We start from the raw sequence: 14,731 nt of genomic DNA, 5'->3' as shown, positions 1-14,731 counted from the left end.
ATTCCACATGATTTCACTTACATGTGGAATCTAAAAAACAAAACAAATGAAGAAACAGAACAGAAATAGATTCATAGATACAGAGAACAAACTGTTGATGGTTGCCAAAGGGGAGAGGGGTCAGGGAGATAGACAAAATAAGTGAAGGGGATTAAAAGGTACAAACTTCTAGCTATAAAATAAATCACAGAAATGCAATGCACACACAGAGAATATAATTAATAATATTGTAACAACTTTGTGTGGTGACATGATGGATGGTAACTGGTCTTACTGAAGTTATCAGTTCATAATGTATAAAAGAGGGCTTCCCTAAGTGCTCAGTTGGTAAAGAATCCATCTGCAATAAAAGAGACCCCGGTTCAATGATTCAATTCCTGGGTTGGGAAGATCTGCTGGAGAAGGGATAGGCTACCCACTCCAGCCTTCTTGGGCATCCCTTGTGGCTCAGCTGGTAAAGAATCTGCCTGCAATGCGGGAGACCTGGGTATGATCCCTGGGTTGGGAAGATCTCCTGCAGAAGGGAAAGGCTATCCATTCCAGTATTCTGGCCTGGAGAATTCCATGAACTGTGTAGTCCATGGGGTTGCAAAGAGTTGGACTGAGTGACTTTCACTTTCAGTGTATAAAATATTAAGTCACTATGCTATACACCTGAAGCTTATATTGTATGTTAATTATAACAAAAAAATGGAAAAAGGGTTGCTGCCTAAGGGAGCGAGAAAATTAGAATGATGAAGACAGCAGCACCACCATCACTGAACGTAGACCAGGCTGTGGCTGCTCAGGGCTGAGGATGGGGCAGTGGTGAGAGGCTGAGCAGGAGCACACTTGAACTGCAGGCACAGAGCTGGTTCAGTGGCAGTGAGATTGAACAGAAGGAAGCACCCTCCAGCCTTGGCAGGGGTTGGAGACAGCACTTCCAAAGGCTGAGGTCCAAGATGCGATGACAGTCTAGGGGACCAAATCCAGGCCTTCACACAAGCCATGAGGGCACAAGCTGGAATGACAGCGCAGAGTGAGCACAAATGCCTACAGTTCATAGGCCATGATTCCAGGTGGGTCCATGTTCTGTATCAAATGGTTCCTGTAGATTTGGCAGGAGGAAAGGCATAAAGGGATGGTGGTTGGTCATGCTCCACAGGGAGCATGTGGGGCTCTGCTGAGTGAGCCCTCCTCCACTGCCCAGGGAAGTAGGTGAAGAGCATCTCAAGACAGTGAGGGGCAGGTGGGGTGGGGTGTGGAGATGACTGGTTCTTTCGTAAAGAGAGAGAAGGTGGTGATGGAGAAGTTGAAGGCTGTGGGAGGAGTTTCCCACACGACAGATGACTGCCCAGGGACCAGACTAAGGAGTTAATTCTGGGAGCAGGCACTTGGGCATAAAAAGCAAGACAGAAATCTATCACAGCCAGGGGGCATCCACACTAGTGACTCAGAAACCAGAGACGTGGGGCCCCATGGGTTTTACAACGATTAAGTTCCAAGGCAGTACAGCCACACTTTTGCTCATCTATTTCATATTAAGTGTCGAGATGGTGTTAAAGATATAATGAAGGGAAAGGAGGGATACAATTAAATTCTTAACAAGAGGATTTTGGTTAATATCTTTAGCCAGAAATGCTGTGGGAAGCAGGAAAGTTGGGGGAGAGGCGAGGAGACAGATAAGTTGGGGGTCCTTTCCTCACCACTCCTGCTGGGGGGCCAGGGTGTCTCATGAGAGCCCAGCAGCTCTAAATGAAGCCAATCCCCATATCTGGGTCCAACTTGAAGCCAATTCTGTGCCTCCTGGAGACCAATTCATCACCACAGGGCCTTAGGCTGAAGGCCTATAAGACCAGGCTCCTGCCAACCACACATGGGATTCAATGGGCCTTTGTTCTAAAAGACTGGATCAGGAAGAATGAAGCAGGCACCAGGGCTTCTTCAGCCACAGACAGGGAGTCCTGGGAACGCATGGGGATGAATCTTGTTTCTCCTTTTCTCATGCAGCAGAAACTCTGTACTGAGAGCAATGTCCCCCAGTGAAAACTCGGACAGAAAGATTGGTCCATTCCAAATGCCGGCCCTACAGGCAGAAGCGTGAGAGCTGGACTTGGTCAGAGTGGCACTCACAACAGGCCCTGGCTAGAGGAAGGCCCTCAGTATGGACAAACTGATGGGTGACCAAACCCGTGATATTCAAGTGATGGGCCGGAAGCTGAACAGAGGGGCCCATACTGATGTAGGAACTTCTTTTTTAACGCTCTTGTCTGACCTCTACACAACTCTGTGGTATAAGAAGGATTTCTCATCATAGTTTAGCGGTTCCAATTATGTAGGAGGATGAATAACGGCCCCCAAAACTATCAGGCCTTAATCCCTGAATCCTGCAAAATGTTACTTTATGCAGAAAATGTTATGTGTGCACATTCAGTCGTGTCTGACTCTTTGTGACCCCAATGGACTATAGCCCGCCAGGCTCCTCTGTCCATGGGGATTCTCCAGGCAAGAATACTGGAGTGGGTTGCCATGTTCTCCTCCAGGGGATCTTCCCAAGGCAAGGATCGAACCCAGGTCTTCTGCATTGCAGGCAGATTCTTTACCATCTGAGCCACCAGAGAAGCCCCAATTCTAGGCAGAATTAGTATTTCTAGGGCAAACCGAGGGGCTTCCCCAATGGCTCAGCAGTAAAGAATCCGCCTGCAATGCAGAAGACATGGGTTTGATCCCTGAGTCGGGAAGATCCCCTGGAAGAGCAAACGGCAACCCACTCCAGTAATCTTGCCTAGAAAATTCTATGCACAGAGAACCTGGTGGGCTACAGTCCAAGGGGTCACAAAGAGTTGAACACAACTGAGCACACACGCATATGTTAGGGTGAACAGAAAGCATCGGGTGCCCGGTTAGGGTTAGAAGGTATTCTCTGAAACAGAAAAGAGGGGCGTGGGGAGGAGGAGGACAGGGCAAGAAGGAAGAACATGTACAAGAATATAAACCAACCTATATAGATTTGAGAAAAGTGGTAACTGGACAAAACCAAATCTGTTCATGTTCCCAGAACAGGGACCTCCAAACCTTGGAGGTATCTATCACCTCCAAGGAATCACCTCCAAACCTTGAAACACAGCCATGTGAAACAATCTTTCTAAATGGTTTACACATGAGTTAATTTAAGAACCATACAGACTTGAAATATAAACCGGATTTGAAGTGCACAATAGAGCACTGTAATGTTCCATACACTGGCATCACTGACTCGATAGACATGAGTTTGAATAAGCTCCGGGAATTGGTGATGGACAGGGAAGCCCAGTGTGCTGCAGTCTGTGGGGTCACAAAGAGTCAGATATGACTAAGCAACTGAACTGAACTGATAGAACACTGTAGGGGCTTCCCTGGCAGCTCAGACAGTGAAGGATCTGCCAGCAATGTGGGAGACCTGGGTTCAATCCCTGGGTTGGGAAGATGTCCTGCAGAAGGAAATGGCAACCCACTCCAGTATTCTTGCCTGGAGAATTCCCAGGGACAGAGGAGCCTGGCTGGGCTACAGTCCATGGGGTCACAAAGAATCGGACACAACTGAGCAACTAAGTACCAGGACTAGCACTATAGAGCACTGTGATGGTGCCTCCTTAACAGATGATGGTACATCCCTAACCGCTTACATCCCTGGTCCCAAGAATGTCATCAGGGAGGTCCCACCAGCAGCCTCAGTGTCCCCAAAAGGGAACAGGACCCTGGACAGTTCTTATGTGCATCCACCCATAAGGACCCCAACCAAAATTACCCACTGGGGTTACATTCATTGGAATCAACTACCTCATTGTAACCCACTCTTAGCTACTTTTGATCGAATCAATCCTATTCCACTTAATTTCATGGAGCCCAAGTATTCCAAGCAGGGATTTTTGCCTACTTACAAACCCTTGCTCAAACCTTGGTAGAAAGAAGTCCCCCATTCCAAGTATGGAAACGCTTGACTCAGATGTATAGCATAGTTAAATCTTAAACAAATTTTTTAAATAATTCAAATTTTCACTTGAATTTTTAAAATTTGGTGTTTAAAATGAATTTTTTTTTTAATTCATTAAAAAAAATGTATTTAACCATGACTTAATTGTTTTTAAGCCCTGAATTCACTGCTTTTTCTCCACTGAGGCAGAGAAAAATTTTACATCAACTAGTCCATTTTCCTGGAGAAGGAAATGGCAACCCACTCCAGTACTCTTGCCTGGAAAAGCCCATGGTCCGAGGAGCCTGGTAGGCTACAATCCATGAGGTCGCAAAGAGTCGGACATGACTGAGCGACTTCACTTTCACTTTTCACTTTTCTGCACCGAAGAAGGAAATGGCAACCCACTCCAGTGTTCTTGCCTCAGAATCCCAGGGACAGAGAAGCCTGGTGGGCTGCCGTCTATGGGGTTGCACAGAGTCGGACACAACTGAAATGACTTAGCAGCAGCAGCAGCAGCAGCAGTCCATTTTCCAATGGCTCAGTTTCGTCATGTGGGATGTAATAAATATTTAACTGTCATCCTCACTGCGGCCTACTTGAATATCAAAATGCCATTTAGAATAACAGTGCTCGGAGCCAAAAGAGAAACCAGCACACACAGACCATTTGCCCAGCAGCAGCAGTTATGACTAAGGACACATCTGTTCAATAAATGATAAATACCTAAATAAATTTAATAAATTTAAAAGTAACACTTAACAAACATTTAAGCTAGAAAAGCCAGTGCCTATACAATCTGTTATTTTGTTCCTTTTCAAAGACCACTTGGTTAAAATCTCTATACAAAGGTCAGACATTCAGGGTCTAGAAAATTAAATGCCATAAAAATGAATTCAAAGTTTTCTTACCTCTTGCTCTAGACAAAATCACATCCTTTATTATCTGCATAATAACACGCGTAAGGATCATGACGGAAATCAGGTGATACACTCTCCATGGAGTCAGTGCAAGGAACCTATCACAGCAAAAAACAGACAAATCATTGTTTCAATTTGAGGATTTTACCCTTTTTAAACAATTAGGTTTACTTTCTGCCACAGAAACAAAAAATAGATTCAATAAATGATTTCACTTGTCAAAAGCACCCACAACGTGACCATATGAAAGTTACTTGGGACATCCCTGGTGGGTCAGTGGTTAAGAATCTACCTACCAATGCAGGGGACACAGGTTCGATCTCTGGTCCAGGAAGATCCCACATGTCTGGGGGCAACTAAGCCTGTGAACCACAGCTACTGAGCTCGTGATCTAGAGTCCACAAGGTGAAACAACTGACACCCGTGTACCTACAGCCCATGCTATGCAACAAGAAAAGCCACCACAATGAGAAGCCTGAGCACCGCAACTACAGAACAGCTTCCACTTGCCGCAACTAGAGAAAGCCTGTGCACAGCAACCAAGACCCAGAGAAGCCAAAAATTAAAGAAGAAAGAAAGTTACTTAATAGGCATTAGAGACAGTGAAATAAAAGCACCTGAGCCATGTGTACTTTTGTGCCAGGCTTTTCTGCTCTAACTGCCCATCTGGGCAGAGGATTTGCATTCTTGGATATGGCCCAAATAGCACTCTGCAAGATGGAATAGAATTGACCTGGAGCAGAATTATAACAAAGGCAGAGCTGCAGGGTCTTCTCAGGCAGTCAGTCGGTCAGTTCAGTTGCTCAGTCGTGTCCGACTTTTTGCGACCCCATGGACTGCAGCACGCCAGGCCACCCTGTCCATCACAACCCTTGCAGTATACTCAAACTCATGTCCATTGAGTCGGTGATGCCATGCAACCATCTCATCCTCTGTCGTCCCCTTCTCCTCCTGCCTTCAATCTTTCCCAGCATCAGGTTCTTTTCAAATGAGTCAGTTCTTTGCATCAGATGGCCAAAGTACTGGAGTTTCAGCTTCAGCATCAGTCCTTTCAATGAACATTTAGGACTGATTTCCTTTAGAATTGACTGGTTTGATCTCCTTGCAGTCCAAGGGACTCTCAAGAGTCTTTTCCAACACCACAGTTCAAAAGCATCAATTCTTTGGCGTTCAGCTTTCTTTATAGTCCAACTCTCACATCTGTACATGACTACCGAAAAAACTATAGCTTTGACTAGACAGACCTTTGTCGGTAAAGTAATGTCTCTGCTTTTTAATATGTTGTCTCAGTTCAGTTCACTTCACTTTTTTTTTTTAATATGTTGTCTCAGTTCAGTTCACTCACTTCAGTTCAGTCACTCAGTCATGTCCAACTCTGCGATCCCATGAACCGCAGCACTCCATGCCTCCCATGTCCATTGAGTCGGTGATGCCATCCAACTGTCTCATCCTCTGTCGTCCCCTTCTCCTGCCCTCAATCTTTCCCAGCATCACAGTCTTTTCCAGTGAGTCAGCTCTTCACATCAGGTGGCCAAATTATTGGAGTTTCAGCTTCAACATCAGTTCTTCCAATGAACACCCCAGACTGATCTCCTATAGGATGGACTGGTTGGATCTTACTGCAGTCCAAGGGACTCTCAAGAGTCTTCTCCAACACCACAGTTCAAAAGCATCAATTCTTCGGCACTCAGCTTTCTTCACAGTCCAAGTCTCACATCCATACATGACCACTGGGAAAACCATAGCCTTGACTAGACGGACCTTTGTTGGCAAAGTAATGTCTCTGCTTTTTAATATACTGTCTAGGTTGGTCACAGCTTTCCTTCCAAGGAGTAAGCATCTTTTAATTTCATGGCTGCAGTCACCATCTGCAGTGATTTTGGAGCCCAGAAAAATAAAGTCAGCCACTGTTTCCACTGTTTCCCCATCTATTTGCCATGCAGTGATGGGACCAGATGCCATGATCTTAGTTTTCTGAATGTTGAGCTTTAAGCCAACTTTTTCACTCTCCTCTTTCACTTTCATCAAGAGGTCCTTTAGTTCCTCTTCACTTTCTGCCATAAGGGTGATGTCATCTGCATATCTGAGGTTATTGATATTTCTTCTCCCAGCAATATTGATTCCAGCTTGTGCTTCATCCAGCCTAGCATTTCTCATGATATACTCTGCATATAAGTTAAATAAGCAGGGTGACAATATACAGCCTTCACGTACTCCTTTCCTGATTTGAAACCAGTCTGTTGTTCCATGTCCAGTTCTAACTGATGCTTCCTGACCTGCATACAAGTTTCTCAAGAGGCAGGTCAGGTGGTCTGATATTCCCATCTCTTGAAGAATTTTCCACAGTTTATTGTGATCCACACATTCAAAGGCTTTGGCATAGTCAATAAAGCAGAAATAGATGTTTTTCTGGAACTCTCTTACTTTTTCGATGATCCAACAGATGGTTGGCAATTTGATCTCTGGTTGGTTCCTCTGCCTTTTCTAAATCCAGCTTGAACATCTGGAAGCTCACAGTTCACGTACTGTTGAAGCCTGGCTTGGAAAATTTTGAGCATTACTTTTCTAGTGTGTGAGATGAGTGCAATTATGCAGTAGTTTGAATGTTCTTTGGCATTGCCTTTCTTTGGGATTGGAATGAAATCTGACCTTTTCCAGTCCTATGGCCACTGCTGAGTCTTCAAATTTGCTGGCATATTGAGTGCAGCACTTTCACAGCATCATCTTTCAGGATTTGAAATAGCTCAAGTGGAATTCCGTCACCTCCACTAGCTTTGTTCATAGTGATGCTTCCTAAGGCCCACTTGACTTCACATTCCAGGATGTCTGGCTCTAGGTGAGTGATCACACCATCGTGAGTATCTGGGTCATGAAGATCTTTTTTGTACAGTTCTTCTGTGTATTCTTGCCACCTCTTCTTAATATATTCTGCTTCTGTTAGGTCCATACAATTTCTGTCCTTTGTTGAGCCCATCTTTGCATGAAATGTTCCCTTGATATCTCTAATTTTCTTGACGAGATCTCTAGTCTTTCCCATTCTGTTGTTTTCCTCTATTTATTTGCATTGATCTCTAAGGAAGGCTTTCTTATCTCTCCTTGCTATTCTTTGCAGCTCTGCATTCAAATGTGTGTATCTTTACTTTTCTCCTTTGCCTTTTACTTCTCTTCTATTCACAGCTATTTGTAAGGCCTCTTCAGACAGCCATTTTGCTTTTTTGCATTTCTTTTTCTTGGGAATGGTCTTAATTCCTGTCTCCTGTACAATGCCACAAACGTCCATCCATAGTTCTTCAGGCACTCTATCAGATCTAATCCCTTAAACCTATTTGTCACTTTTACTTTATAATCGTAAGGGATTTGATTTAGGTCATACCTGAATGGTCTAGTGGTTTTCCCTACTTTTTCAGTTTAAGTCTGAATTTGGCAATAAGGAGTTCATGATCTTAGCCACAGTCAGCTCCCTGTCTTGTTTTTGCTGACTATATAGAGCTTCTCCATCTTTGGCTGCAAAGAATATAATCAATCTGATTTTGGTATTGACCATCTGGTGATGCCCCTGTGTAGAGACTTCTGTTGTGTTGTTGGAAGAGGGTGTTTGCTATGAACAGTGCATTCTCTTGGCAAAACTCTCTCTGGGGTCTCCTGCATTGGTGGCAGATTCTTTACCAACTGAGTTATCAGGGAAGCCTCTTCTCATGCACAGAGAGTGGCTAAAGTAGATGCCCTTTACTTACTATTCTGTCTTAGTTTCTGTTTTATGCCATATTCATTTCTTTAACTCCTACCTGTTTTCCCACCAATCTCTTAAAAACAGCAGTTATTAGGAACCCAGTTTGCCAGCCCTTTCTCTCTAATATCACTGCTCTTTTGTCTATCTGCCTGCTTCCTCTCCAAAAGAAAACAAAGAATTCTTTATGATGAACAGCACACAAACCCTACAATACTTTTTTGGTTTGTTTGTTTTGATTGGTTTTATAAAGGAATGGAAAGGCAAAGAAGTCACAGGGAGCTTTGAGCCTTCATACAGAGGTTGAAGCCCATTTTACATAAGTTAGTTGGTTAAGCTGCTAATTAATACTTCTTTGCAATTCTGTGAACTGAAGCCCACCAGGTTCCTCTGTCCATGGGATTCTCCAGGCAAGAATACTGGAGTGGGTTGCCATTTCCTTCTCCAGGGGATCTTCCCAACCCAGGGATTGAACCCAGGTCTCCCACACTACAGGCAGATTCTTTACCATCTGAGCCACCAGGGAATCCTTTCACTTGGGGTGATCATAACTCAGAAAAATTAACAGATATATCACTTAACACTAACTGTAAAGTAGTATAGAATGTATTAATATAAAGAAGCAAAGAATACATGAAAACTGCCTTCTAGGAACTTACTTCCTCATCAGAGAAATGAACACAGGCTGTGCTAACAAAGTCCAAGGCAATGAGTCTTAATGCTATAGCAAAACATGGGCAAAGAGAAGAGAGAACCAAAGGAGGAGAAACTATTAACTCCAAATCAGGGAAGATCTAGAAAAGTGGCATTGAACTTGGTCTGGGAGGATGGATGTAATTCAGAGGAAAATAGAAGCTAAGTTCCAATTAGTGGATATAACATGAGTAGAAGAATCAGACAAGGGTGAGGTGTGCCTGGGGCATGCAGGTGGTCTGGGGTAGCTTCAGCAGAAGCAGAGGGATAAAGAAGAGAGTTGGGAGACTGGCAGAGAGAAGAGATTGAGGTGCCAGGCTCAGGGCTGACTGTGGCAAGCCCTGAAGGATATATAGGGAGTTTGGTTTTAACACTACTGACAGTAGAGAAAAAGCCAAAGATATAGAGTAGGAAAATGAAATTGAGTGATTTAGGGAAATCCCTGAGGGCAGCAGAGAAGATGAGGTAGATAGGGAGGAAACTGGCATTCAGGAAGGTTATGCAATGTGCTTGGTGAGAAGTGGCCAACATGAGATGCTGATGAAGTATAGGTAAACCCTCTCCCAGAATGTGGGAAACCCAAGTTTAAGGTCTGGTTCTTATGCTAATTGTCTGTGTGTGACCTGGGCCAGAGTAGGTAGAATAGGTCAGTGCTTCCTAAGTATAGTTCTGCAACTGTTAGCAGCCTGGCTGCCTGGAAAGCTTGTTAAAATACAGATTCCCAGACCCCAGGCTCCTCCCCCCAGATCCTCTGAAATAGGTGGTTTAAATACTAGTATTTACATTCAATAAATATCTATTTAGGGGGCCTATACTGGGCCACTTCATGGCAAATAGTTGTGGAAACAATGGAAACAGTGAGAGACTTTTATTTTCTTGGGCTCCAAAACCACTGCAGATGGTGACTGCATACATGAAATTAAAAGACCCTTGCTCCTTGAAAGAAAAGCTATAACAAATCTAGACAGCATATTAAAAAGTAGAGACATTACTTTGCCAGCACGAGAGATGGTGAAGGACAAAGAAGCCTGGCGTGCTGCAGTCCATGGGGTCGCAAAGCACTGGACATGACTGAGCAACTGAACCACAACACACTGAAGTGGCAGTTCTCAGAATTTTTGATAATGATCCACTGTAAGAAATTCATTTATATCTACATACATACAGATGAAACCAGCTTCAAAAGTGATATTTGTCCTCATAATGTGTGATGACTTCTGATACTTTGCTTCAATTCCACTATATTTTAAAATGCTGACTGCGACTCACTTAAGTGACTCCACAATGAGTCGTAACTCAGTGTGTGACTCACATTGCATCAGAAGGAATCTGCAGATGTTAGATTACTATGTTTCATTAGAAAGGCCTTTGCTTCAGAGTCAGGTAAAGACCTAGGAGAGAAAGTTCCCTCAAATTTAAATATCTTTTGAGCTAACCAGGAAGCCATTTAAGGATCTCTTAAAAACCAAAGAAATGCAAAATGAACTGAAGCAGTGCTGATCATTACTTATTCTTTCAGTGGAAATTACAATCTTCCAGGAATACAAAAATTAGGGAATGATAGGACTTTGACCCATCGCCCTGGGTGCTAATAGCTCTCATTTAGAGGGCATTGCCATAGCAACTCCAAGAGCCCTGAGGATGCCCCTCATGTGCCCTGAGCCAGGGACTAGCTGGTATTTTGCCCAAGGGTCTCATTCGTCATTAAAGATCCTCAGCCAAATGAGAATGCAACCCAATCACTATTCAATACTTGGAGTAGAAATGCCAAAATTGTATGGGATTGCATGTCTCCTTGGTCAATGCGTGTCTTTGCAGTCCAAGAGCTAAGAATAGAAATGTCTAAGAAACAAAGTCCTAATATTAATAATTTGTACTTAGGAAAAACCTGCATATTTTTTGTATTTTAGTTATTTATACTGGTTATGAGGATTCATCTCATGGTTGCAATTAAAATATGTAGCATAATTTAGACTTCTGATTTTGAAATTCAAATCACGGGAACATTTATGAATGTATTTATTTTATGGGAATTGCCTAATATTTGGTAGATCTTGGTTGTCAGACAAGGTCATTTTTTTAAACTTTTATTTTAGTATCTTTCAAACATATACAAAAAGAGAGACTGAAGTATAGTAAACCCAGCTTCAACAATTCTCCATTCATGGCCAATCTTATTTCTTTATATTTCCACACACTGAAGCTCTCTCCTATTTTTATATCTATATCTGCTTTATTGACTATGCCAAAGCCTTTGAATGTGTGGATCACAATAAACTATGGAAAATTCTTCAAGAGATGGGAATACCAGACCACCTGACCTGCCTCTTGAGAAACCTGTATGCAGGTCAGGAAGCATCAGTTAGAACTGGACATGGAACAACAGACTGGTTCCAAATACGAAAAGGAGTACGTCAAGGCTGTACATTGTCACCCTGCTTATTTAACTTCTATGCAGAATACACCATGAGAAACGCTGGGCTGGAGGAAGCACAAGCTGGAATCAAGATTGCCTGGAGAAATATCAATAACCTCAGATATGCAGATGACACCACCCTTATGGTAGAAAGTGAAGAGGAACTAAAGAACCTCTTGATGAAAGTGGAAGAGGAGAGCGAAAAGTTGGCTTAAAGCTCAACATTCAGAAAACTAAGATCATGGCATCCAGTCCCATCACTTCATGGCGAATAGATGGAGAAACAGTGGAGAAACAAATCTAAAAAATAAACAGATTTATTTTCTTGGGCTCCAAAATCACTGCAGATGGTGATTGCAGCCATGAAGTAAAAGGACACTTACTCTTTGGAAGAAAAGTTATGACCAACCTAGACAGCATATTTCAGAGAAGGCGATGGCACCCCACTCTGTACTCTTGCCTGGAAAATCCCATGGATGGAGGTGCCTGGTGGGCTACAGTCCATGGGGTCGCTAAGAGTCAAACACGACTGAGTGACTTCACTTTCACTTTTCACTTTCATGCATTGGAGAAGGAAATGGCGACCCACTCCAGTATTCTTGCGTGGAGAATCCCAGGAATGGTGGGCCTGGTGGGCTGCCGTCTATGGGGTCACACAGAGTCAGACACGACTGAAGCGACTTAGCAGCAGCAGCAGAGAGCATATTTAAAAGCAGAGACATTACTTTGCCAACAAAGGTCCGTCTAGTTAAGGCTATGGTTTTTCCAGTAGTCATGTATCAATGTGAGAGTTGGACTATAAAGAAAGCTGAGCGCCGAAGAATTGATGCATTTGAACTGTGGTGTTGGAGAAGACTCTTGAGAGTCCCTTGGACTGCCAGGAGATCCAACCAGTCCATCCTAAAGGAAATTAGTCCTGAATGTTCGTTGGAAGGACTGATGCTAAAGCTGAAACTCTAGTACTTGGGCCACCTCATGCGAAGAGTTGACTCATTGGAAAAGACTCTGATGCTGGGAGGGATCGGGGGCAGGAGGAGAAGGGGATGACAGAGGATGAGATGGCTGGATGGCATCACCGACTCGATGGATGTGAGTCTGAGTGAACTCCAGGAGTTGGTGATGGACAAGGAGGCCTGGCATGCTGCAGTCCATGGGGTTGCAAAGAGTCAGACACGACTGAACAACTGAACTGAACTGAACTGAAGCTCTCTCCACCACATACACAGCTAAATTATTTGAAGTAAATATCAAACTTCACAAAATTTTATTTTTTGTGTGTGTATTTGCAAATGTCATTTATCTTCAAAAACAAAAAGGGACTTTTAACCTAACAACAATATCACTATCACATCTAATAATCCTGCTCAGTGTCCTTAATGCAAGCATTCTTTGATGTCGTCAGGTGCCTGTCAGCATTCCCAATTGCCCACTCATCTTTTGTACACATATGCACACACACACACGAAAACACTGAAAGACTGAACCAGAATCTGAAAAAATCATACACTGAAATGGAGAGATGTGAGTTTTAAGTTTCCTGTAATTTGTAGGTTTCCTGTCTGCCCCTCATCTGTCTCTCTCTCTATTTATTATTATTACTGTTTTTCCTTAAAATTATCATAGAAGAAACAGACTCATTTGTCCAGTAAAGCTTTCCAAAGCCTGAGAATCATTTCTTGTATCCTTGTGGCTTAGTGTAACATTTTCCTTTACCCCTTCTGCAGACTGTGAAAACTGGCAGTTGCATCTGCAGTCTTGACCAGATTTCGGCTCAGTTTCTTCTTCTATAGAGCTGCACGACAGGTGGACCTGTGTGCTCCCATCAGCAGGTACCCAGTGACCGCTGTCTCGATTCTGTGATGTTAGCAGCCGTTGGTGATGGCTGCCTGGCTGATATTTCCTCAGGGGCTACCCGGGGGTGGGAGCACTTCGTTCTAGCTTCAGGTGTTAGCTGGGTCATGTCGATCAAGAGAAACTTCCCTTCATCAATGTCTGATGACCAGAAGAGATGGATCTCAAGGCAAAGGTGGGATCAACACTTGATTCCTTCTCTTTATTTACTAGCCTTCAAGAAAATGAGACCTTAGTGTTCTCTAATACTAAGATTTAAGGTAAAGGTAGAGAAGCTGGTCTCCTTCATTCCTTTCCAGTGTTTATGAATGATGCGCCACAGCCCCCAGAGTCTCTCCCCTACAGACCCTCAAGTGGCCCATCTTGGCGGGTGAGAGCTTAATCAGGTTGGTTCCTGAGTCCCTTTGGTATAAACTGTAGTAACCTTTGATAATAAAACACTTTAAAGGGACAGGAAAAATATAAACTTTACAAATGCAGTTTTACATGTGGAAAGAAGTATAATGAAAGTTTTTAATGAAACCATTCTCAGATGATAAAGAATCTGCCTGCACTGCAGGAAACCTGGCTTCGATCCCTGGGTTGGGAAGGTTCCCTGAAGAAGGGAATAGCAACCCACTCCAGTATTCTTGCCTGGAGAATCCCATGGACAGAGAATCTGGTGTGCTGCAGCCCATGGTATCGCAACGAGTTGGACATGACTGAGCCACTAACACACACAATCATTCATCAAAGACTCTCTTGAAAATGACTGCTAAAATTTCTTGGATTTATAAACATAATAATGCTATGATAGCTAAAATTGAAAGCTCAAGAATAACAAGGGTTACAATCTGACTAAATCAAATTATACTTTAAAAAAAATAGTTGAATAGAGGGCTTCTCTGGTGGTCTAGTGGTAAAGAACCTGCTTGCCAATGCAGAGGACATGGGTTCGATTCCTGGCCCTGGAAGATCCCACATGGCTCAGAGCAACCAAGGCTGTGTGCCACAACTATGGAGATCATTCGCCTAGAGCCTGAGTTCCGCATCAAAAGAAGCCACAGCAATGAGAAGCCCCAGCACCACCACAAAAAGTAGCCCCTGCTTGCTGCACCTAGAAAAAGCCTTCCTGAAGCAGTGAAAACCCACTGCGGCCAAAAATAAAATAAATAAGTAACATCTTTTAAAAAAATAGTTGAACAGAGTTGTTT

The 14,731-nt window shown here is 43.4% G+C and overlaps 1 protein-coding gene across 1 annotated transcript in view; it reads right to left on the bottom strand.

The window, feature by feature from the left end:
• The window catches only part of RETREG1 (reticulophagy regulator 1), a 164,949-nt gene that overhangs the window by 114,105 nt on the left and 36,113 nt on the right, over positions 1–14,731 (bottom strand). The window contains exon 2 of the mRNA XM_025270688.3: positions 4,843–4,949. Coding sequence (XP_025126473.3) covers positions 4,843–4,949 — 107 coding nt within the window. The remainder of the gene's footprint in view (positions 1–4,842; positions 4,950–14,731) is intronic.

This window comes from Bubalus bubalis, chromosome 19 (assembly GCF_019923935.1).
Source record: "Bubalus bubalis isolate 160015118507 breed Murrah chromosome 19, NDDB_SH_1, whole genome shotgun sequence".
Classification (NCBI taxonomy): Eukaryota; Metazoa; Chordata; class Mammalia; order Artiodactyla; family Bovidae; genus Bubalus; species Bubalus bubalis.
Note: the sequence above shows the minus strand (reverse complement) of the source record. Positions and strands in the feature narration are given on the sequence as shown.